Source organism: Ostrea edulis, chromosome 4 (genome assembly GCF_947568905.1).
Source record: "Ostrea edulis chromosome 4, xbOstEdul1.1, whole genome shotgun sequence".
In the NCBI taxonomy this organism is placed as follows: domain Eukaryota; kingdom Metazoa; phylum Mollusca; class Bivalvia; order Ostreida; family Ostreidae; genus Ostrea; species Ostrea edulis.
In genome coordinates this window covers 82,260,247-82,282,946 of record NC_079167.1, presented here as the reverse complement: position 1 = coordinate 82,282,946, position 22,700 = coordinate 82,260,247, and the positions used below count along the sequence as shown (strand labels likewise).

Sequence of the window (22,700 nt, the reverse complement as noted above, 5' to 3'; positions counted from 1 at the left end):
ATGTAGATTTTCTAATATAGGAAATAACTTGAACTCAGTGGTACTAGGACTCAAATGAAAAGGGAGGACATGCATTCAAATCTTTTTCTTCCCATTATCGTAATTAGTTGTATCTGGTGAGTATTATTCATAAATGTACCCCTGGATGTCCCATTTAACATTTAGTGCCCTCCTCCATACATTACATGTATAAGGTCCATCAATTGTGTTATCATCACATTATATCATCCTCTGTACTAGGTTCCAGCTTTCACTGCAATATTTCTCATGCACGTTATATCATGTCTGTAGGTTCCAGCTTTCACTGCAATATTTCTCATGCACATTATATCAGGCCTCTCTAGGTTCCAGCTTTCACTGCAATATTTCTCATGCACATTATATCAGGCCTCTCTAGGTTCCAGCTTTCACTGCAATATTTCTCATGCACATTATATCAGGCCTCTCTAGGTTCCAGCTTTCACTGCAATATTTCTCAAGCACATTATATCAGGCCTCTCTAGGTTCCAGCTTTCACTGCAATATTTCTAATGCACGTTATATCATCCTCTCTAGGTTCCAGCTTTCACTGCAATATTTCTAATGCACGTTATATCAGGCCTCTCTAGGTTCCAGCTTTCACTGCAATATTTCTCATGCACATTATATCAGGCCTCTCTAGGTTCCAGCTTTCACTGCAATATTTCTAATGCACGTTATATCATCCTCTCTAGGTTCCAGCTTTCACTGCAATATTTCTAATGCACGTTATATCAGGCCTCTCTAGGTTCCAGCTTTCACTGCAATATTTCTCATGCACATTATATCAGGCCTCTCTAGGTTCCAGCTTTCACTGCAATATTTCTAATGCACGTTATATCAGGCCTCTCTAGGTTCCAGCTTTCACTGCAATATTTCTAATGCACGTTATATCAGGCCTCTCTAGGTTCCAGCTTTCACTGCAATATTTCTAATGCACGTTATATCATCCTCTCTAGGTTCCAGCTTTCACTGCAATATTTCTAATGCACGTTATATCATCCTCTCTAGGTTCCAGCTTTCACTGCAATATTTCTAATGCACATTATATCAGGCCTCTCTAGGTTCCAGCTTTCACTGCAATATTTCTCATGCACATTATATCAGGCCTCTCTAGGTTCCAGCTTTCACTGCAATATTTCTAATGCACATTATATCAAGCCTCTGTAGGTTCCAGCTTTCACTGCAATATTTCTAATGCGCATGTCTATCACTTGTGTTGTGTTCTCTTGTGTTTCTGTAAGTTGTATGAAACATTAAATGTCTTACCACACACATCACACATATAAGGTTTATCACCTGTATGAATCCTCGTGTTTTTTACGGTCCCTAAACCAGAAATCCCCTTCCCGCTGAACTATTATGTGGATCGCCTGTGTGTGTCCTCATGTGTGATTGTAAATTTCCTAATTGACAAAAGGTTTTTCCACAGACATCACATTCATATGGCCTAGAACTGGTGTGTTTCCTCATGTGTGCCTGTAAATGTTTTGACTGGTCGAAATATTCCCCACATATATCGCATCTATATAGTGCATCACCTGTTTTATCTTCATCACCTGTATGTGTCTTTTTATGTATTCGTAAATACCTTAATCGACTATAAGCCTTTCCACAGACATCACATTTGTAATTATGTGTTTTCATGTGTTTCTTTAACTTTTGAGCACAAGGAAATGTCCTCCCGCAGAATGTGCATTTATTAACTCTCTCATTTGTATGTGTCCTCATGTGTATCTGTAAAGTTCCTAACTGAGTATAAGTGTTGCCACATACATCACATTTATAAGGTCTCTCGCCTGTATGTGTTACCATATGTCTCTCTAAGAAGAAATTTATCCTGAACCCATCCCACATATATCACATTGAAAAGGTTTATCATCTGAATGTGTCTTCATGTGTTGATTTAAATTCCATCTAGCTCGGAAGGTTTTCTCACATACGCCACAATGAAAACGTTTTTCATCTGTATGTGTCTCCATGTGTTTCTTTAAATTTCCTGCTAGACGATATCCCTTTCCACAGACTTCACATTCCAAGGATCTGTCACTTGTATGCGTTACTATGTGTCTCTTTAAAACACATCTAGATTTAAACGCCATTCCACACACACCACATTCATAAGGTTTCTCGCCTGTATGTGTTATTTTGTGTCTCTGTAAAAAACATCTAGCTTTGAACGCCCTCCCACATACATCACATTGAAAATTTTTATTATCTGTATGCGTCGCAATGTGCCTTTTCAATAACCCTTCTGTTCGGTAGGTTTTCCCACATACATGACACTGAAAAGGTTTCTCACCTGCATGTGTCTTCATGTGTCTCTTTAAATTTCCTGCTAGACTAAGCGTTAATCCACAGACATCACATTTAAAAGATCTGTCACCCGTGTGTGTTACCAGGTGATTCTGTAAAGAAGTTCTAGATATGAACCCCTTCACACACATTTCACATCTAAACGGTCTTTTTGCAGTGTGTACTACCATGTGCCTCTTCAGTTGGTCTGCAGCATTAAATTCTTTCCCACAAACGTCACATTTACAAGGGTTTTCATCTGTATCCATTCTTTCGTGTTTCTTTAATCTTTCAGCTTTATTTTGATTTTTTTCCAGAGATTATAACTATAAGATTTATTACCAGTATGTGTCTTTATGTGTTTCTTTTCACTTCCAAGTGGAATTAGAAATTGCTCCACGTCTCTTTCATCCTGTTTTAATGAGCAAAAAATTAAATCAATGAATGAATAGAAAAAAAGATACAAGAGGCCCAGAACCTAACAGGGTGGCGAACATGTGGCACATTATAAAACCGAGTGGTGGATACGTGGTACATATATGAACCAAAGGGGTGAACATTTGAAGCCTAGTAGTTAACACGTGGTGCATATATGGAACATATATCGAATTAGTTGAGAGGTGCAGGTGATATTGGAATATTGCTACATAGATATGGGAAGTTGACGATGGCGAAGCCGAAATCATCCCGTTTGTCATAAAATAGGGTTTTTAGTTTGCTGTTAATATATACTTTCCATAAAATATCTATATATTTATCTAAATAAAAGATCATCTGAATAAGTTCCTTTTTCCCCTAGAGTTTATATCTGCGTATAAATGAATTACTTTAAATCTGTATGCTGATCAGTTTTTTTTTAAAAATTATAATTTCTTTCAAATGCATCTTAAACTGTGATTCTGCCATCTATTTTTGGACTGGGTTGTACAACGTGCAAACGGGCTGGCGTCCTTGTAATAAGGTACATACTCTGTGCGATCAACCCCTCTCATACCTCTAACTTGATATTCCTCAGACTTTGTACAGTTGTAATGGACACATTGAAGATGTGCATGTGTCTTTTTAAAAATTATCATACATCTTTCGAAAACTTTACGTGTAGTTGAACTTTGTCAGTTTATAAGAATAGACAGTATCTACTTTTGTAAACAACTCCTCATTTATTTGACATCCTTTGTACGATATGGAAGCATTAAAGATGTGCATGTGTTTTTCTGGAAGTGATTGGAAGTGATTGGACATAATAATAATAATAATAATAATATTTATTCATATAGCGCCCTATATGACTATGAATAACCACTCTAAAGCGCTGCACACAATAAAAATGATACAGCATGTTATAAACGTAGTAAAAGGAAATTATAATAGCATTAAGACCGATAATATCAAAACAATGCTAGAAAAACATCAATAATGTGAAGTAAAATTACTAAAATCTAAAACATGATATGCATGAAAAAAGTTCCACGCCGTACAATCAAATGCTATAAAATACAATAGTTGAAATAAATATACAATTATACACTTGAAAAAGTCATGTTAAAATGATGGTAAAGAAACCATAAAGATTTAACCACCTATAATACTAATAATATGGAAGTCTAAAAAGATGTGTTTTTAAATGTTTTTTTTTTTAGAAGTGTTCAAATTCTGACAACGGCGGAGGGTATCAGGCAGAGAGTTCCAGAGTGTAGCTGCTGCCACATCCAAGCGCCTGTTCTTGCGAAAAATGTACATATACGTGATGTAGATGAACTTTGTCATTTTTAAATATGGTACCTACTTTTACAAGCAACAAACTTCTCTCACAGCTTGTACTTGACATTTTTCAGACCTTGTACATCTATAATAGATGTTATAAAAATATTGAAGATATAAAAGTGCTTCTGGGGTTTTTTGTGCGGTTTTTTTTTTTTTTTTTTTTTTTTTAAATTCTACATTTAATACGTCATTTTCCAATATTTTTGTATTGCTATCTCTGCGATAAATAACATATCTCAAAGTAAACCGACCATTTCTGTTCTTGAATCGATTTTCTAACTGATTTAGTCGGATACAATGGGGGGTTTAATTATGACCACTTTAGCTTACCGTCCTCTTTTGCAAACCATGACGCATTAACAAAAATGTAAATCGTAGCGATGTTTACCTGAATCACGGCGCCTCGCTTGGTCGTTACATTTCCTCTCAACACTCCCTCCATGAAGAATAATCAGACTATTTTACTGACTTTCAGTAGGTTCTTTACCAGAGAAGACAGCGACGTGACGACGCTGCTTTTGTAGGTACTGGTAAAACAGGGAACAATAAAACCAAGCCGAGTCGTGCTGATATCTATATCTATCTATCTATGAAAGGTGAAGATAATGAACAGTGATCAATCTCATAACTCCTACAAGCAATACAAAATAGATATATCTATCTATCTCTACATAATATATACTTGGTAGTGATGAAGCAGATTCTGCACTGTGTGATATGGGTTACGTCACAATAGCCAATCTTTACATTTACTCTTTAATCCTGTGATAAAAATCAATAGAGAATTTTGAATGATATTTGCCTATGGTATGAGACATTCCGACTCGTTAGCGAGGAGCAGATTCTTCGGGATCAGCGGAGAAAACAAGCCAGGTTGGAATTCAGGCTACACCAGTGCTGGCAAGAAGAGGGTGCACGGACTGTGTCCCGGCTACTCAGTGAATGTGGACGTATATATGGACCGTCGAACGATTGAGAAAATATATTGTTCACACAGGACTGCACAGACTTCACCAGTGCTGGGACGACTATGAGGGTGTACGGAGATACTTATATGGGAGAGAAACTGAAAGTCAGATATGTTTTTAAAAATATTGTTACCTTAAATAAAAAATAATTCTTTCTTTGTTATTTTATGTGCTATTTGCTTCAATGACCTTTAAAAAATGGTCAGTGCTTTCGACTTCACCACAAATTCAAAGAGGTGAATTGCCCAATTTTCTTTGATAAGAGAACTCCGTTCTAATCTTATTTGGCATGGTGAACTTGTCCGATTCTGGTTCCAGTTTGGTATTCGAATGAACTAGGATTTGTTTTACGATATCTTTAAATATTGAAATCCAGAACAAATACCATGACTGATGAATTTGATCAATCCTAATCAACCGTCAACACTTGGGTTACTTGGCAACTAGTTCTTAGTCGAAAAGAAACCAGTCTACATAGATTGATAGAAAACGAAAGTAAACTGGCGAGATTTTTTGTATTTCAATGTCCTAAACCCTTCCATGTCATATATCCTTGCATATACAGGATTATGAGCATTATGATCAAATAGTCTAGAATGAAACAGTGCACATGCGTAGACCTATGGTTGAGTTCGTATGTCTGGTTGTGAAACTCCCTCTTCACACATTTGATGAAATGTACATTTTTTTTTAAAAGTTTGTTCTTCATAAAATCGTAAAAACTAAAGCTTGTTTTTGTAGAGAAATTATAAAAGAGGTATATTTGACATAACATGATACGTGTATAAGCGTGATAGTACACGGTTTGTTGATACAATTCATTTACAGGAAGCCGAGGACCGTCACCACAGACACACTTTCAACAGGTGACGATCTCAATAGTTCTCGATAATCACCTCGTAATTACGAGATACATTTCATTGTAATTTTTAAATCTTTTCCCGAAATTTCGAAATATTTTCTAATTTCAAGAAAATTCTCTCAAATTTTGACATCTTTGATCGTAATTATCTCGAAATTCGAGATTTTGTTCTCGTAATCTTCAAATAATTATCTTGAAATTTTGAGATCGAAGTTTCGAGATATTTTCTGGTAATATCACCATAATACTATTCGGCTGTCGTATTTATTTGCTTCCTGGAGAACTCGGAGAGATAGCATCTCACTGGGAGATCCCACACAGAGCGCCCTAGTACGAACAAGTCAATGTCAAGGCTCTATGTCCAACAAAGAACCCACAAGCACCATTAGTGAGAAAATGTATATTCACAAAATACGGTTAAACATTTTGAAACATTCATTTAAAAGATATAAAACGGGTTGAAAAATTTCGAAATGTGTGTTTTCATTTTCATAAGTACTGGTGAATGGGGATAATACGCTCTGTGAACATTAAATAAATGGTCCATCCCTCGTGATGGAGCATATTGTGCGTCGACGGCAATATGTACATACCCGCACGGCATCTAGTGCCGTCCATTGACATATCAAACAGATGTTAAATTCAAATTTATACTACCAGTATAAATAAACATGTCTTTTTGTATTCTATTTCTGCATAAAACATAAAAAAAAAATTGAAACAGCCAAACACGTTATCATTGAATGGGATTGACAAAAAGGCGACCTCGGCCTCCATAACTAAATATTCTCAACAGAGATACCTACAGTTATCTTACCTCTCCTTTCCCTCTATCGCGGCCGGAAATAGCAATTATCAAATGGACGACAATACATGTACCATGAGGGTAGACCACGCACAAATTACAAGTATCTACGACGGGTGACAATATGTACGACGGACGACGGATGACAATAGGTCCTACCTCTGGATCCCGACTATGTGTTCATATCAAGAAAAAAACATCTTTATTCAAATTTAACAATTATGCGATACAATTCCTGATTGTCTTTTAATACGTCAAATTTTCTTCCATTTTATTTGTGATGAAATTGCAGATTAAATTTTGTTCTAAGTTGGTTCCATTCCATTTGCATTTACCTAAACGTCGCAAAATGTGTATATAATTAAAGAAAACTTGAATAGTGTACTTTGCAGAAATCCCATGCATGAAGATTGGTCTTGATCAATAACTTCACATGGTGGTCAAATTTTCTACCCTTGACCTTTAAACACCACAGTGACAAGGCATCCCCTTGCAGCATGCCATATTCTCAAACTGTCTCTCTCCAATGAACTTTCCTTTGACTTCTATATACAAACAAGAGCCCAAATATTTTTGCAACTGTATAATTGTGTAATTGAAATGGGGTACCAAATACATTAACATTTTATACACATTTTTGGAAAGACTTCCTTTGCAATGGCAATGGTGAGTATATGTATTCACTTTTTCTATGTATACAAGATATTTGATATTGCATATAGTTTTATAATCCTTATAATAGAGGATATTAAGGATGAATAAATGATCCTCAAAAGTATACTACTACTAACGCTGTTAAATGGCGATCATAGTGTTCCATTCCTGATAGTTATAAAATAAATATCACGTGACAATAGTACACGTGAACACATCTATCGATAAAACGAAGTTATATACAAAGCACCAAGTTCAAACATATAAAACTAAATTACCGTAGTCAATGATACAAGCGATTACATGAGAAAATGTTAATTTTTAACGTACGCGACAAATAATTGAAATCTTGGCATAACCAAACAAAATCTGATATTAATTGATTGTTTTGTTGTTATTTTTTTATTTTGAGCAGAGATACTTGAAGTAAGTATTTTTGAAATAATAGTAATAAGCTACCAATATCTTATATATATTAAACCTTTTACCATTATGTCATTGAACAAATCACTACTACACATCGGATTTTTCATGTGATACTCTGCCCATTTCTAATTCCAATATTCTTTCAATCCAACGTAATTCATAAAGATAGCAAATTCTAAAGTTAAAAGAAAAAGAACTTTTTTTTCATTTTCAATGTATTTCAGTACGTACCGTACTAAGTGTGATGGTTTTACTGACATGACACAATGCTTATAGGGTACCAACCGTATCGTTTCATTGATAGCTTGGTTTTACGGATCCACCCATAAGCAAATCCTTCCTCGCTATCTCCCATTATTTGCTTTATGACTTGTCCTTTCTTAATAGTAAGTTCTTTGTTACTTCGAGCTTTGTAACTGGTTGTGACGAATACTTTTACGTTGCGCATCTTTCCAATATCTTCGTTCACCACTAAGTAATCTCCTTCCGCTTTTCTGCTGGGATGGTTGTTTTCTATCGTCTTGCACGTTTTGGCCTCATCCACACAGAATTCCTTGACCATGAACGGACTTGGTAGACGACAGAATGTCTCGTTTGGTAGTTCTAAAGTTTCTATGTCATCTTCCGAATATTCTGTCACCAACGGTGACGGAAATTTCATGATTCGTTTGCATTTTATCATTGTATCAAAATTTGCAGGAGAGGCTGTTGTGTTTTGAACTGTGTGAGTACTTTTCTCTAGTAGGTCTTGCTGTCAATGGGGTAAAGGATGTGGTGGGACCGTTTGCCTCTTCCTGGTCTTTGTTCCCTCCTCTGTAACATATAAATCTAGATTCTCTTGAACAGAAGGATTGGTCACCAAGAACATATCAACCCCCGTGATAAGTCCAGCCTTCTTGAGCCTCGCCCTTTCTTCTGTTTGTTTCCAATTCTGGTTGTGAATTTCTAGAAGATTCTTGACGGATTCCGGATTCTCATGTATACTTTCACCAACTGAGTTATATCGCGGAGTGATTTCTTTCACAAACTCTGAAACCACTTTACAAATCACGGAATATCTGTCTCTGTCCAATTCCTTGAGTTGTAGAAACATCATATGTAGGGCCCTCTTCTTCTTACTGACGAAAGACTGTAACTTTGCCTCAACTTCCATACAAGCTGCTGAGGTTGTTTTGATTTGTTATCGGAGATCAGACATCTGCGTATTCAAGGAATGTAACTTTCGCACGCTCTTGGCAGAATGTCCTCTGCTCCTTTGGGAATTTTTTTCTTCTATCTCGATCAATTGGACTTTCAAGTTGTCCAACGACTGCTTGTGGTTTTTGACAGAGCTTTCTAAATCATCTCGCTGTTTGTTGTAGAACTTAAATTTCTCCTCTATTCCTGTTAACCTTGTTTCCTGCACCTGCCGGGTGAGTTTTATGATATTTTGATAGGGACCATTCTTGACCATGAGCTTATCAAAAATATTTCTATGAATCTCTACCAAGCGGTCTACATCTCCAGACGGGGCAGATTGGAAGAATTGAAAAAGATCTTTTCCGCCAACTTCTTTGGGCCATTCATTTTGATATTTCGACTTCCAATTTTCGATTTCTTGTACATACGTTGATTCAGCTTCTGCACAAGTCAGTATTATCTGACTTATAGCCTTCTGAAAACGAGTAGAATCTTTGTTCTGCTTAATACCTTCTTCTACTAAGTAAAAAGCAATGGTATCAGCCATGTTTAGCAGCAACACTGGTAGTTCAGGAAAGTGGATTACTGTGACGATTCATAACATTATGACGTTCACTATCTATGACGTTGGTATCAAAAAGCGATTCTCGATAACGCGACCGCGTCATATGAAACACCCAACCGATTGATGAAACACCCTGTAAACTCAGACGCGATCGGAAACGCGGATGCAGTCGTGCAGTACGACATTTTGGTAGCGGGTAATTTCCGATGTTATTTTTGTGTCGATGTTTGATCTAGCTTAACATTTTACAAGATATTAGTATTATAGTAGTGACAGTTTATGAGCATTACACTGTAATTTGAAGAAATTGGAATATAACTTCTACTACATAATTACATGTAGGCCTATATTGATCGGATCATAGTAAAAAAAAAAAAAAAGTGCCCCCCCCCCCCACACACACATATTTTACATGACTGATCTTTATTCCGCCAAAGTCTGGTTAAAAACAAAAGTAAAGGGGGTCTATAGTGAACTAAAGGTGATGCATTAATGAGTGAAAAAAGGTTCAATATGATACATGTACTGTAAGTCACAGCAGCATGTCAACCGTGAACAAAATTATACCATGGAAACCACGTGTTTACCGACAACATACATTAACAAGCATTGTGTTATTTTCACAATAATTTGTTCTATATAACTGCATTTTACCTAGCTGCGGAAATAAAACTCTGCAGAAAACCTTGCGTTGTTATCAAACCTTTCTGATTTACGACACAGCTATATCTGTGCATGTTTTGGGTCATATCTTTCCGTATTTTTACATCGGTGCCTCAATATTTAAATATCAGATAATACCAAACATATTTTTCCACTACACTAGTGTAAAATATACCTTCAAACATTTATCAAAGGCCCATTCGAACTGAAAACACGCAGGCTCAAAAAAGGTTTGCCTGTTTTACCTAGCCAATGTCATATACATTGTATCTTGGCTGTGGTGTTTTTCCTTTTATAAAAAGTGTACAATAACTGGAGATACACCAGTGGGCGGAACCATCATTTGCATATTTTTTAAAACTGTACTGTGTAAATAAATTATTGAACACCACCTGACAGTGACAATTTTAACACAAGGTGAAGTTCAAATCAGAATTCACGACATCTAGGCCCGCTGCCGTGTCGATATCCATTAAAAATATAATTTCCGAGTTTAATGCAAGGTGAAGATAACGAACAGTGATCAATCTCATAACTCCTACAAGCAATACAAAATAGATAGTTGGGCAAACACGGACCCCTGGGTGGGATCAGGTGCCTAGGAGGAGTAAGCATCCCCTGTTGACCGGTCACACCCGCCGTGAGCCCTATATCCTAATCAGGTAAACGGAGTTATCCGCAGTCAAAATCAGTGTGCAAAGAACGGCTTAACAATCGGTATGAAACACGTCAGACAGCATTTGACCCAATGCGAGGTTGTATTGACGGACTAGATCGTTATAACGACGATAAAATTTGCGAAATGCTGACTTCAATCGAGACTGTTGAAATCCCTGTTCCATCAACTTGTTTGTCAGTAGCTTACCTCGATTTAAAAACTGACTATACCCAGAACAAGCTCCTGCATATCGAATCAGTTGAGATATATAAACACCATATGCAGGTGATAATGGAATATTGCTACATAGATATGGGAAGTTGACGATGGAGAAGCTGAAATCATTCCGTTTGTCATACAGTTGAGATGTCAGTTTGCCGTTAATGTCTACTTTCAATAAAATATCTAAGTATGAAGCAGAGGTGGACGACTCTGTGGTGTTCTTTATTTCGAGCTCACAGGGATATATCAAATCGACATATGAATGAAAGCTATCATTGTTAATAGACAAAACGTCATCGATATATCTAAAAGTCGAATTGAAAGTCACAGCGAGATATATTTCCTTCTCACGTAGAAGTTTTTGAATAAATTCTGCTTCATATGAATATAAAAACAGGTCAGCTAACAAAGGAGCACAATTCGTGCCCATGGGAATTCCAACAGACTGTTGGAAGACCTGATCATCAAAGACCACGAAGATATTGTTAATGAGGAACTCTAGCATATTTTTTATTTCAACTTCAGAGTACTTGTGCGTGGAATCAGAGTGGTGTTTAACAAAGTAAGTTTTGGAATGACTGATCACTAGATATGAATATTTCCGTTTTCCATTTTTGTTGAAGAAGCAACTGTCTATGATGTCAAAAAGTCTAGTCTTTAATTTATCGTGAGGAATGGTCGTGTATAGTGTTGAAAAGTCATAGGTTTTAATGCTATTGATTTGGGAAAAATTCTGTGATTTCAAGTTTACTAAAAGTTCTTTAGAATTTTTTAGAATCCAAATTTGATTAACACCACTTCTGGCATGTGTAGTCGCACAGTAAGTTTGAAGTTTCTCCTTCACAACTGTTAACATTTTCGTGAGGAGCAAAGATAAGGGCTTGGTAGAGCACTTACTGGATCCAGCAATGTATCTTTGTTTGTAAGGGTTTTTATGTAGTTTAGGAATCCAGTATAGGTACGGTAACTCATATTCATTCGACCCATTGACTGGAATATTAAATGTGTCTAAAACTGAAGCATGGTTTTGAAGAATTTCATCTTTTGAAAGGGCAGTTGGAGTATAAGTATGATTACCAAAAGTGGAATTAATGGCAAGTTCGTTTAAAATACAGTTGTAATAATGAGCCTTACATACAAAGACAGTGTTGTTACTAGCTTTGTCAGCTAGAACCTAAACATATTCCTCATGTAACCTATCTAATGCTTTTATCACTTCTGGTTTACTTAACACAGAAGGATAGATGGTACGTACTTTTGTTTTCATGTGTCTAATGCGGAATTTTAATATCCCTCTTATTCTTTTAACCCATTCTGACAATGTATCAAGTTCTTCTTTTTCATATTTAGCCCATCGTCTGGCATAATCTTCGACAGAAATCATAATAGAGATGAAGTTCTGTCGCCAATTAAAAGACCGAGGTTCTCTGTATTTAGGACCTTTAAGAATAAGTGATTTGAGGTCCTCATTTTCAACTATATCAACATCACCAGTAATGACATGTCCAGCTGGACTATAGTTGAAAGAAGATGAAGAACAAGAACATGTTGGTGGATTACGTATAAGATGGTCTATATCTAAGCACTGCAACGTTTGTTTATAATTAAAAAGTTTGGATGCAATAGTAGAAGTATAGCTGTAGGAAATACAGGGTGTAGACTTGAACTTGAAATAAGTTGGAATACATGACTGAACCCTTTTATGACGAAGAATGTTGCTTATGTTGACGTCATCTATTCCTTTGTTTGTAAATTTGAGCTTAAGGAACTGGCGGCATGATTTGGAAGGAATATCATGCATGGTCCGTGCTGGTTTATAGAGCCTGTGGTAGGCAACATCCATAATCATAGAGTTCATTCTATATTCAGGTGTTGAAAAATCCAAGTATAGACTAGCCATAGCTTCTTCAAATAACGTGTGTCAAACCCTCAATGGAATAGAGTAAAGTTTTGTACGAATATGATGTGGACCTAATTGTCTGTTGACGTGAGGCAAAAGTGAATCAAACGTGACATCTACTACAATTGTAAAATCTTTGGATTACGGGGTATGGACAAACATCGTAAATTAGAATGCAACCAGTTTCGTTTATCGAAAGATAGTGGTGGATCCTACATTGAGTTTCAGGGGTCTAATAAGACTTACCATGGCCGGAATTAAACAACGCAAGATCGAAGCAAAATCACTCAAACACTACACTGATCCTGGTAAGGATAGGTCATTATTTTACATTTATGGTCCTTATTTGTCTTTGATCGGAAATGAGGGCCCTTTTTACAAGCGCCCGCTTGATCAATCTCTACCCAGAGTTATCGTTCCCGCTACGCTCCACTAACGTCTAAAAATCATATCAAAACGTACTAAAACTAACTTAGCATATCAAACTGTAATGATCATATCTAAGCAAATCAAACACTTGTCTGAATTTTATAAACGCAGAAGCTGATAAATATGAGACACCTGAGCGAATTAAAAGGTTTTATATAAATATTCATTCATCCAATAATACTAGAATAATCATGGAATTCGTTGTTTTTGTGAACTTACTCTAAGATTTTAAGCTTAACACTAAAACTTGTAAAATCATACTTTATAATGCAATAGGTAGAAATAAGTTTTGCCAAGAATCTTAACATTCAGACGTTGGCAGGGGTGTTGTAGCGCAGCGTAATACGCCCTCTGGTGAGAGATTGCCGCTTGATGGGACAGAGTTAAGATTTTCAGTGCAGCCAGTAGGTGTTAACAAACTTTCAACCGTAATTAAACAGAATGGGAACACTTCGCCTATATAGCGAGATATTCTTGCTAAAACGCGAATATCCCTCTTTGGCGAGAGAGTAACATCTTTATTGAAATTAAAATGAATGTGCTACACGGGCAGATGAAAACAACCCATGGTCTCGCGCGGAAATGAGCGAAATGAAAGAGACGTATCCGGTAGTTAGTATTTATCCGGAATGCTAGTGCGCAATGGCGGCAATAAACAAACGAAGCGGATACGTTGAAGGAAAAACTTCTTTATTTCTTTCTTACCGTTATGTAGACCAGTGAAAATAATGAACAGCGATTAATCGCATAAATCCCATGAAGAATAGAAAACTAAAAGTAGGGCAAACATAGATCCCTGGACATATCAGAGGTGAGATCAGGTAAGTAGGGCTATTCTGTGCATGAATGAAATGCCAAACTCACTGTCTGAACCAAATTATCCTGCTGGTTTCACAATCCCATTACATCGAAATGATCATTGTATTTTCGTCCAACCCCCAACAAAAATTCGGAAAGTAGACATTGATTTGGGGGAGTGGACATCAACAGGGGGGGGGGGGGGAGCTAAAGTGTTAAGATGAAAATGGGGGGGGGGGGGGGGGGGGGGGGGGGCAAGGGATGTAATCAAATTCATCAGTTATAGCATGTATACCAGAACTAGTAAATGCAAAATTGGCTGGAAAAAGAGCAATATGGACTTGTATAATTATATAAATGTGTATATGTTTAATTTTCAGAATGCAACGTTGCAGTACATATTCACATAGACATATAACGGATAACATATATCTGTTATATGTCTTTGCCCGGGGCAGGGTTGGCAAAAAAGTGGTTGATATGAGACCGGTGATCAATACTGGTTAAAACTGGTTAATACAGGTCGATTGAAAATTGTTTGGTATATATAATATACTTAGAAGTCATAATATTACATAAATAATGTACAAATGACTCTGTTGAATTGGGGAGATGTAAAAGTTTCTGTTCAAATTCCTTAATTTAACAAGAACTAACTTAGTATAAGTATTGTTTCATCAATCTTCATTTTAACTGTTGAATACTGTTGAATAAACATTTGAGGGTGGGTTAGTGATGTTTTCATAACAATAACAGGTACACTGGTCATCTCTGGTCCCAACCTATGCTTATTAACACCTGTCTACTCTGCTTCCTGGGCTCAGGTAATGTCCAGCTACCTTTTATTCTTAATCTGTCCAGGTACATGTATTAAGAGGTCTGTCTCCAGTCAAGCTATGTTATAGAACTGTGACCCTCTGGTAGGTGCTGAAGATATTTCGGTCAGTTTTAGCAAACCAAATATATCAAACTTATGAAATTACATTTGATTATCTAATGAAAAATATTAATCAGCAATTGATCCATATAATGAAAAGACTTAATTTATCTTTATCTTTGCAAGAAATGTACAAAAATAGGAAAATGGACAGTTTAAATCACAATTGACCATTATTGACCACTTGGGGAGTATTGAACGGGACGGTTAAAACCACTGGTTAAAACCGAGGGCGGTTTTAACCGCCCAACCCTGCTATGCCTCTATGGTATTCAGAGATAGATCATACTAACTAATTACTTTTTCTTTAATTAAGTGAATTTATACATTACTTGTTTCTCCTAACTACTGCTTTATGGCATAAATTGAAGATTCAGTCTCTGGTGTTGGAGATCTTTTATCTTGAAAACAATAGATGCTAGTGCCACACAACCAAAGAATGTAGTTAACATACTGCTACCTTTGCATGTATTAATTAGCAAATTAAGGTACTAGTAAATATAAATGTAAGGAACAAATGTCTAGGGTGTTTTTTATCTATTAAAAAGATTGTATCAAACTCTAAATCTGATAAGTAAAATTTTGTAATATTCCAGCTTCACGAAGTTTATCCTATCATAATAGAGGTGATTAGCTACTTTGAACCTACTTTCATGGATCTACCATATTATCTTTTTTTTACTATGGCATTTGACTTTATGTTACTTTTCAAAGAAGGTGTAATTTATACATATAACGTGCATCACATGCAATTTTAATGATGCAGGCAAATAATTTTGATGCAATATAATTAATAAAAGGCAAGCGTGAACTGTAGATCTACCCAGATTAGATTCAATAAGAATTGAAGGTCAAAACCATGGTGGTAACACAAAGCATCTGCATACAAGATTTTTTAGGCTTGTTAAATGGAAAAATTATATGAAAATAATAGTCTCCAGTAATATCTACATTTTAACTCATATGAGAAATCTTATAACAGTTTCAATATTTAGACAGATCATAAGATGGAAACCAATGTAATTGATACGAAAAGGGAGTACAACTCGAAATATCAAGGAAAAACAAGAAAGGCCATTGTGAATCAGCAGATGATGTCCTATACAACCATCCTTCCATGACACATGCAATGGGAAGGTAACAGCTAAGTATATACATATAAATGATATTAAAATCCCATGTGCTCGTTCCATATAATGTCCCTTGAACATTACAAGTATTTACTTATACCAAATACATGTAGTTCAAAATTAAGTCAGAAATTCTAAACATTTTTTTTTAATTAAAGTATATTTCAGGAAACAAAGCCTGTCTGAAACTCCAAAATGACATTTCCAGAAAGCTGAAGAATGGATAAAAATGTATCTACCATCTTACAACCCAGATTTCATTCCACTGAAAAGAAAAGGGACAGGGTAAGAAGTTGTTATTAATAAAAGATATATATATATGCTGAAACATCTTAAAAGATATATTGTTAGCTCACCTGAGCTGAAAGCTCAAGTAAGCTATTTTAATCACTTTGTATCTGCCATCTGTCTGTAAACTTTTCACATTTTCATCTTCTCCAGAACCACTGGGCCAAATTCAATCAAACTTGGCATAGATCATCCATGGGTTAAGGGGATTCAAGTTTGTTGAAATGAAAGACTATGCCCCCTTCAAAGGGGCGATAATCACAAAAATGTAAAAATAGGCGGGGGGGGGGGGCATTTAAAAATCTCCGCAACAACCACTGGGCCAGAAAAGTTCAAATTTACATGACAGCTCTCTGACATAGTGCAGATTCAATTTTGTTAAAATCATGGCCCCGAGGATAGGGTGGGCCACAATAGGGGATAAAGGTTTTACATACAAGTATATAGGAAAAATCTTTTTTAAAGATATCTCTTGAACTATTTAAGCTAGGGCTTTTATATTTTGTATATACATTTTTTACGAAAAGTTCTTTCATGTGATGCAACGGTGTTCGATCTTGTGACTTTGACCTGGAAGTTTGACCTACTTTTGATAAAAATCTGACATATTTATTATATTCAATATCTCAACTATTTAAGACAGAGCTTTCATATTTTGTATATAGATTTCTTATGGCAAGATCTTTTGTATCATGCATGTACCATGATCAATTACCTTGTGACCTTGATCTTATCCAGAACAGCAAGATCTTGTCGATCATATTGGTGTTGAGGCATTTCTGTGTAATGTGAATTCATTTTCAGTAATGTTGTAATCCTTTGGGGCTCATGTAGGCTGGCCACAATATGGGATCAACATTTTTCGTAGGAATAAAGACTGAAATCTTTTTAAAATCACAACAGCTGTACAATGGCAGGGCCAAGGTGACTCCGTTGAGCGATGTGGCTCTTTGGCCTCTTGTACTGTTTAAGACGCATGTATTTAAAATTTATCATAGGGTATATTTGCATTTATTTTTTCAGAAATTTTGCATGTCCATGTCTTGGAAGGTGAATAGGTGGAAAGTCAATAGATGCTTACCATATCAGATGCTAGCAGAGGATACTGGGGATAAAGTAGCAGAAAATTATGGAAAACAGGGAAGTGGCAGCCAGGACTATGGAGGGGAGGTGACAATGACAGTGAGATGGCGTTAGGTTGGGCATCAGAAGGGAAGAAGGCATTTAAGAGACCGAAAACAACCTGGAGAGGAACAGTAGGAGCAGAAAGAAAGATTGCAGAATGGAGAAACTTGAATGAGATCAAGATGATAGCAATAGAACAGAGCGGATTGGAGAGAGTCTCGGTCCTATGTGTTTTGGCATGGAGAGAACTAAGTAATGTCTAGATTGTTGGAGATCGGATGACCAGGAATAATTCAATATGAATGAATGTGCTGGAAACTGTACTAAGACCCTTATGTATTTGGATTGATTTACATACCATCATGAGTTTGCTATGAAAAACTTGAAAAAATCCTCAACTCATATTGTAGCTGACATTATACATTTGTACTTATTTAAAATATTTCAAATGAACATATTTTTAGACATACAATATCTAAACTTTGGAGTCCATGTACATCTCCACATTGGATAATAGGTTATGATATATGTGTGTGAAATCTTTTCCTATGGTATGCACATGTTAACACATTAGTTTAAATGATGATGTATATCTTATGACTATGGAAGAGAATGTGTTCAGAACAGAATATGTGTCTAGAAGAGTTGTTGCCCTTGAATGTAATTCATTATTTACATGGGGTTGAAAAATAATCCAGCACACAGTAGTACTAAATGCATTATGTTAAAATACATTTATGAATGGTATAAGTGATACTGTCAATTACTGATTAATACACTTTGTGAAATAATATTATTGTTATGTTTAATAAATTTCAAGGCTGCACCTTTGTACATTTTACAATATAATATTCTGCACATTGGTATCAAATTCTCTTAACCTAATTTAAGAGTTACATATTCATTAACAGCAAGTTAATTATGATATGCTATGTAGTTTGTCAAAGGGGCATTAGCTGTGAAAGTGATGGCAACCTTTTTATTCAAAATCTCTCAATAAGAATATATATAATGCCTAATAATAATATTTATTTTGTACAAAAACATGAGAAACCCAATAAAACGACAATAGATTGTCACTTTTAGTGTATAGAAATACATAAGGACAAATTATTGTCTTGCAAGACAATAATCATTTAATTACCAAAATTCATGTGATATTCATACACATTCATGTGCCTGTTTTGGGGTTAAAAGGTGTTTGAAATAATTAAATACTGGTGTTATCACTGAAATATACATGTATGATATGGAGCAAATTTCATTTAATTCATTTTTTGGTATCAAAATGATAGCTAATGCCCCTTTAAGAATAACTATTTTCAATGCCTTGTTAAGCTTAATTGAAAGAATATTGGCTATAAGGAATCTTGATCATAAATATTAAAAATATTTTTAATTTCTCTCAAGGAGTTCCTTATAAACAATCATAAAATCATGATTATAGTACATTGACTCTTGTGTGTTTCAATCTGTTAGACTTTCCCATTTTATTGCATTTCTTGGAAGTTGTGTTAAAAGAATTGGTGGTCTTGAAAAAGGTTGTTGTAGTGAACAGCAAAGGTCAACTGCTATTCAACAGTCTGTATACCTAGTCACCAAGGTCAAGGATAGAGGTCATGTGGTTCTGCATTTCATAGTGTTAATGACAATTATTTCCATGAATAATGAGAGACATCTCCTATCTCTTATAGTGTTTTTCTTTAAAGATTTTGTGGGAGATGAGAAATACTTTATTTGATGTACAGACACCAAATTAAAAGTGGAGCTTGTTGATCCTAAGTGACATCCCTGCCATTATCTTCAATGCAGTCTTTCATGTGTCTTATAAAGGTTTGCAAACACTAGTGCTTGCATAATGCACAGACACGTGAAGTGGGTAGTGTACTGTACAGATGCTGTGTACACACCACCACCCCTCCACTGTCTACAAAATATACACCTGTAGAACCAGTAATATTACCAGAATATGTTATTTCCCCACCGATCACCTTCATAAGTCATTATGAAGTCAGTTCTACATTCTATGAGCTCTGGTGAGATATTGATACATATCTAAAAGAAATCCGTTTTACCACCGTCCCATTCCAATTTGATATCCTTTACTCTCATGCGCTTTAAATCAGAGACGGGATACTTTTAACTTTAATATAGTTGAATTTTCCATTATATTCACATGCATAGTAAATTATCACCCCTTGCGAATTATGATATACTGACTGACACCCCCCCCCCCCCCTTACATTGCATGGTAGGATGAATCCGCCCCCTTCTTTACATGTATGGTGTTGAAGTTTGAAATAGAGAACATCTGTTATGGATTTTTTGGACCCTTTTTTATTTTCGTTTGATCATCAATAATTTTAGACGATCGCGAGTTATCCTCTGCTACCCCCCCCCCCCTTCAGAAAAAAAACCACGCTATGTGTCTGTCTGATGTTCTTAAGATTCTTATGTGCAACAAAAATGGAAGTTCAGTAAAATTTCTGGCAACTTTCTTGCATATTGTATTGAAGAACAAAATTTGATTTATAGTCAATGATATATATGTCTCTGATATAAAGCCTACCAAAATAACATGTAATTTCATTCCAAATGTACCTAGCCAAATTTGTCATGTAATTGGATATGTAGGGTATTTTATATCTATTAGAAAATATTTTATTAAGATTAATTTTTCGAATTTGAATATGGCATATTATACGCCAACAATTATTCCGGAAATATATTATCTATTGGTGACGTTTCACCCAAATAAGTATAATCTCGCGAGAATACCGCTTGTTTTCATCTGCCCGTGTAGCACATTCAATTAAAATCCACCTATGACGTCATTCTTTTGTTCGAACACTTCATTATTTTTCAGGAATGGAGTGTTCGGAAATTAGGTCAACCTTTATAAAAGTAGATATAAATGCATGCAACAAAAGAATGAAAAAAGTAAAACATGATTAAAATGCACAAACTTTAGTTGTAGCAAGGGGCCCAGCAAAGGTGGATTTTAAGTGGGTCAATGTACTCGTATCACTCCATTCCTTAAAAGCAATGGACCTCGGCCCCTTCGGGGCCTCGGTCCATTACTTTTAAGGAATGGAGCGATACTCGTACATTAACCCTTACATAATGGCAAATCCCGTGCAACGCTGAATATTTATAATGAATTAAAAATCTTCCACTCAGAATTCAAATGACGTGCATGCACGTGTTGACCAGTAGTTTTCACCATAGCAAATAGGAAGAGGTACCAATATCAGCCTAAACATAAACTTCAAAAGATTGTAACAAAAAACAAAACGTTATGGTCCTTCAAAACTTGAACCTTCAGAAGGCGATACACGTGTACACATGTACGCATTGGCATTTGTATTAAACCAAGATGTGTATATTCATATCATCTATCTATGCTATGAATATCACCCAATTCGCTTTATTCATAAGAGTCTACAAAGTTTTTTATTATCCAATCAAATGAAGCACCCGTCCACGCAATTAGCAATCTGTACGCGCGTGGACGGGTGCTTCATTGAAAATGGGAAAGTAAAAACCGATGAGCTGTATAGCTTAAGGATGTATGCTACACCAGAGAAATTTGATATTGATGAAAAATGGAGAAATGTACAACTATATTTTGAAACTGAAAACTTTCAGTTTTACTTTATTTAGTCAAAACATGCAGCTTTAGTAGAAAGCAATAGAAAAAAGATTAAAACCCCTGCTGGATTCGAACCCGACAATCTAATTAAAATTAGATCCTTTGATCCGACCATTTATATCGCTACTTGTGTGGCGATAGTAGATGAGCAGATCAAACGATCTAATTTTAATTAGATTGCTAACCCGCACACTACAGTTCAGTAATCAACGTGCTAACCTACTGAGCTACTCTGCCAGGCATTGATATATGAAATGAATAAGCAAATATTGCTGATATTTATATTTTCATCCATGATTTAAAGGAAGTGAAGCATTATGACGATGCAGAGTACCTCCTTAAGCTAGCTACACCCTCATGGGACTAGTTTTAAAGTAGAAAAGTTGTATTGATTTCCAATTAATTTAGGTTAATCTAATCAATAACCGAAGAAAATATATATGTTGCCAGATTTTTAAAGATGTTAGACACACAAAAACAAACAAAAACATAAGAAAATCGCACATTTTCATTAAATAGCATAATGAAAATACATAAAATCTAGTTAGCTGAAATGACAAAATTTTAATTTCAACAGTTTCAATAAACTACTACTTTATAGATATATATGAATTAATTGTGGATATCAAGGAAATCACTGTGTCATAAACATGCATACAATAAAGAAATACCAGCATCTGAGTTATTGCCCTTAACAACATTTTGTAATATAGAGAATGGATCATTTATAGAACATATAAACCTTTTCAATATCAAATAGTTTACCAGATTTTTTTCATAATACCCAGTGAATAAAATTCCCCCTATAGATATATTCTATCATGCACAAATTTTAATGAAATAAAGATTTTGCAAAAATCTATTACGTCACACGAGAGTGGTTTACTTTAAGGAAATAAAGAATCTGAATCTGTCTAATATGGGGTGGAATGTAGACAGGTTGTCTAAAAAATCGGGCGGGTTAGAATCCAGAATCCAACATTCAAGTATGGCATTCAATTTGATCGGCATTACAGAGGTGTACCCAGAAACTTGTAGAACTCGATTTACACGGTAATCACCTCGTCCTGAGTGGTAGAGGGAGAAATACGAGAAAGGTCGCCAAATAGATGCACACCCAAACGTCATACTGGGTCAAAAGGTCAAAGCAGAGAAAAACTTGCATCCGTGTCCTTTGTCAATGTGAAATAGCGAACGACGATGGCTGATCAACAACTTCTTTTGATTGTCTCATAGATTCCCTGATGTAAAATGGTTACGAAATACTGTTTATAGAATGAAAGATGAAGATAACGAACAGTGATCAATCTCATAACTCCTACATGCAATACAAAATAGATAGTTGGACAAACACGGACCCCT

The 22,700-nt window shown here is 35.6% G+C and overlaps 1 protein-coding gene and 2 long non-coding RNA genes across 3 annotated transcripts in view; 1 reads left to right on the top strand and 2 right to left on the bottom strand.

Moving 5' to 3' along the window:
* LOC130054394 (uncharacterized) overlaps nucleotides 1-22,700 on the bottom strand; it is a 74,297-nt gene that overhangs the window by 994 nt on the left and 50,603 nt on the right. The gene's annotated exons all lie outside the window — the stretch shown is intronic.
* On the bottom strand, nucleotides 1,599-4,614 carry LOC125671296 (zinc finger protein 708-like). The gene is made up of 2 exons (XM_048906882.2): nucleotides 4,466-4,614; nucleotides 1,599-2,725 (listed from the first exon to the last, which is right to left on the bottom strand). Exon 2 carries the CDS (start codon nucleotides 2,580-2,582, stop codon nucleotides 1,854-1,856), a length of 729 nt encoding a protein of 242 aa, XP_048762839.2. The 5' UTR covers nucleotides 2,583-2,725; nucleotides 4,466-4,614; the 3' UTR covers nucleotides 1,599-1,853.
* LOC125679489 (uncharacterized) lies at nucleotides 14,250-18,479 on the top strand. The gene is made up of 3 exons (XR_007371829.2): nucleotides 14,250-16,280; nucleotides 16,432-16,558; nucleotides 17,585-18,479. It is a non-coding gene; the product is annotated as an uncharacterized LOC125679489 (long non-coding RNA).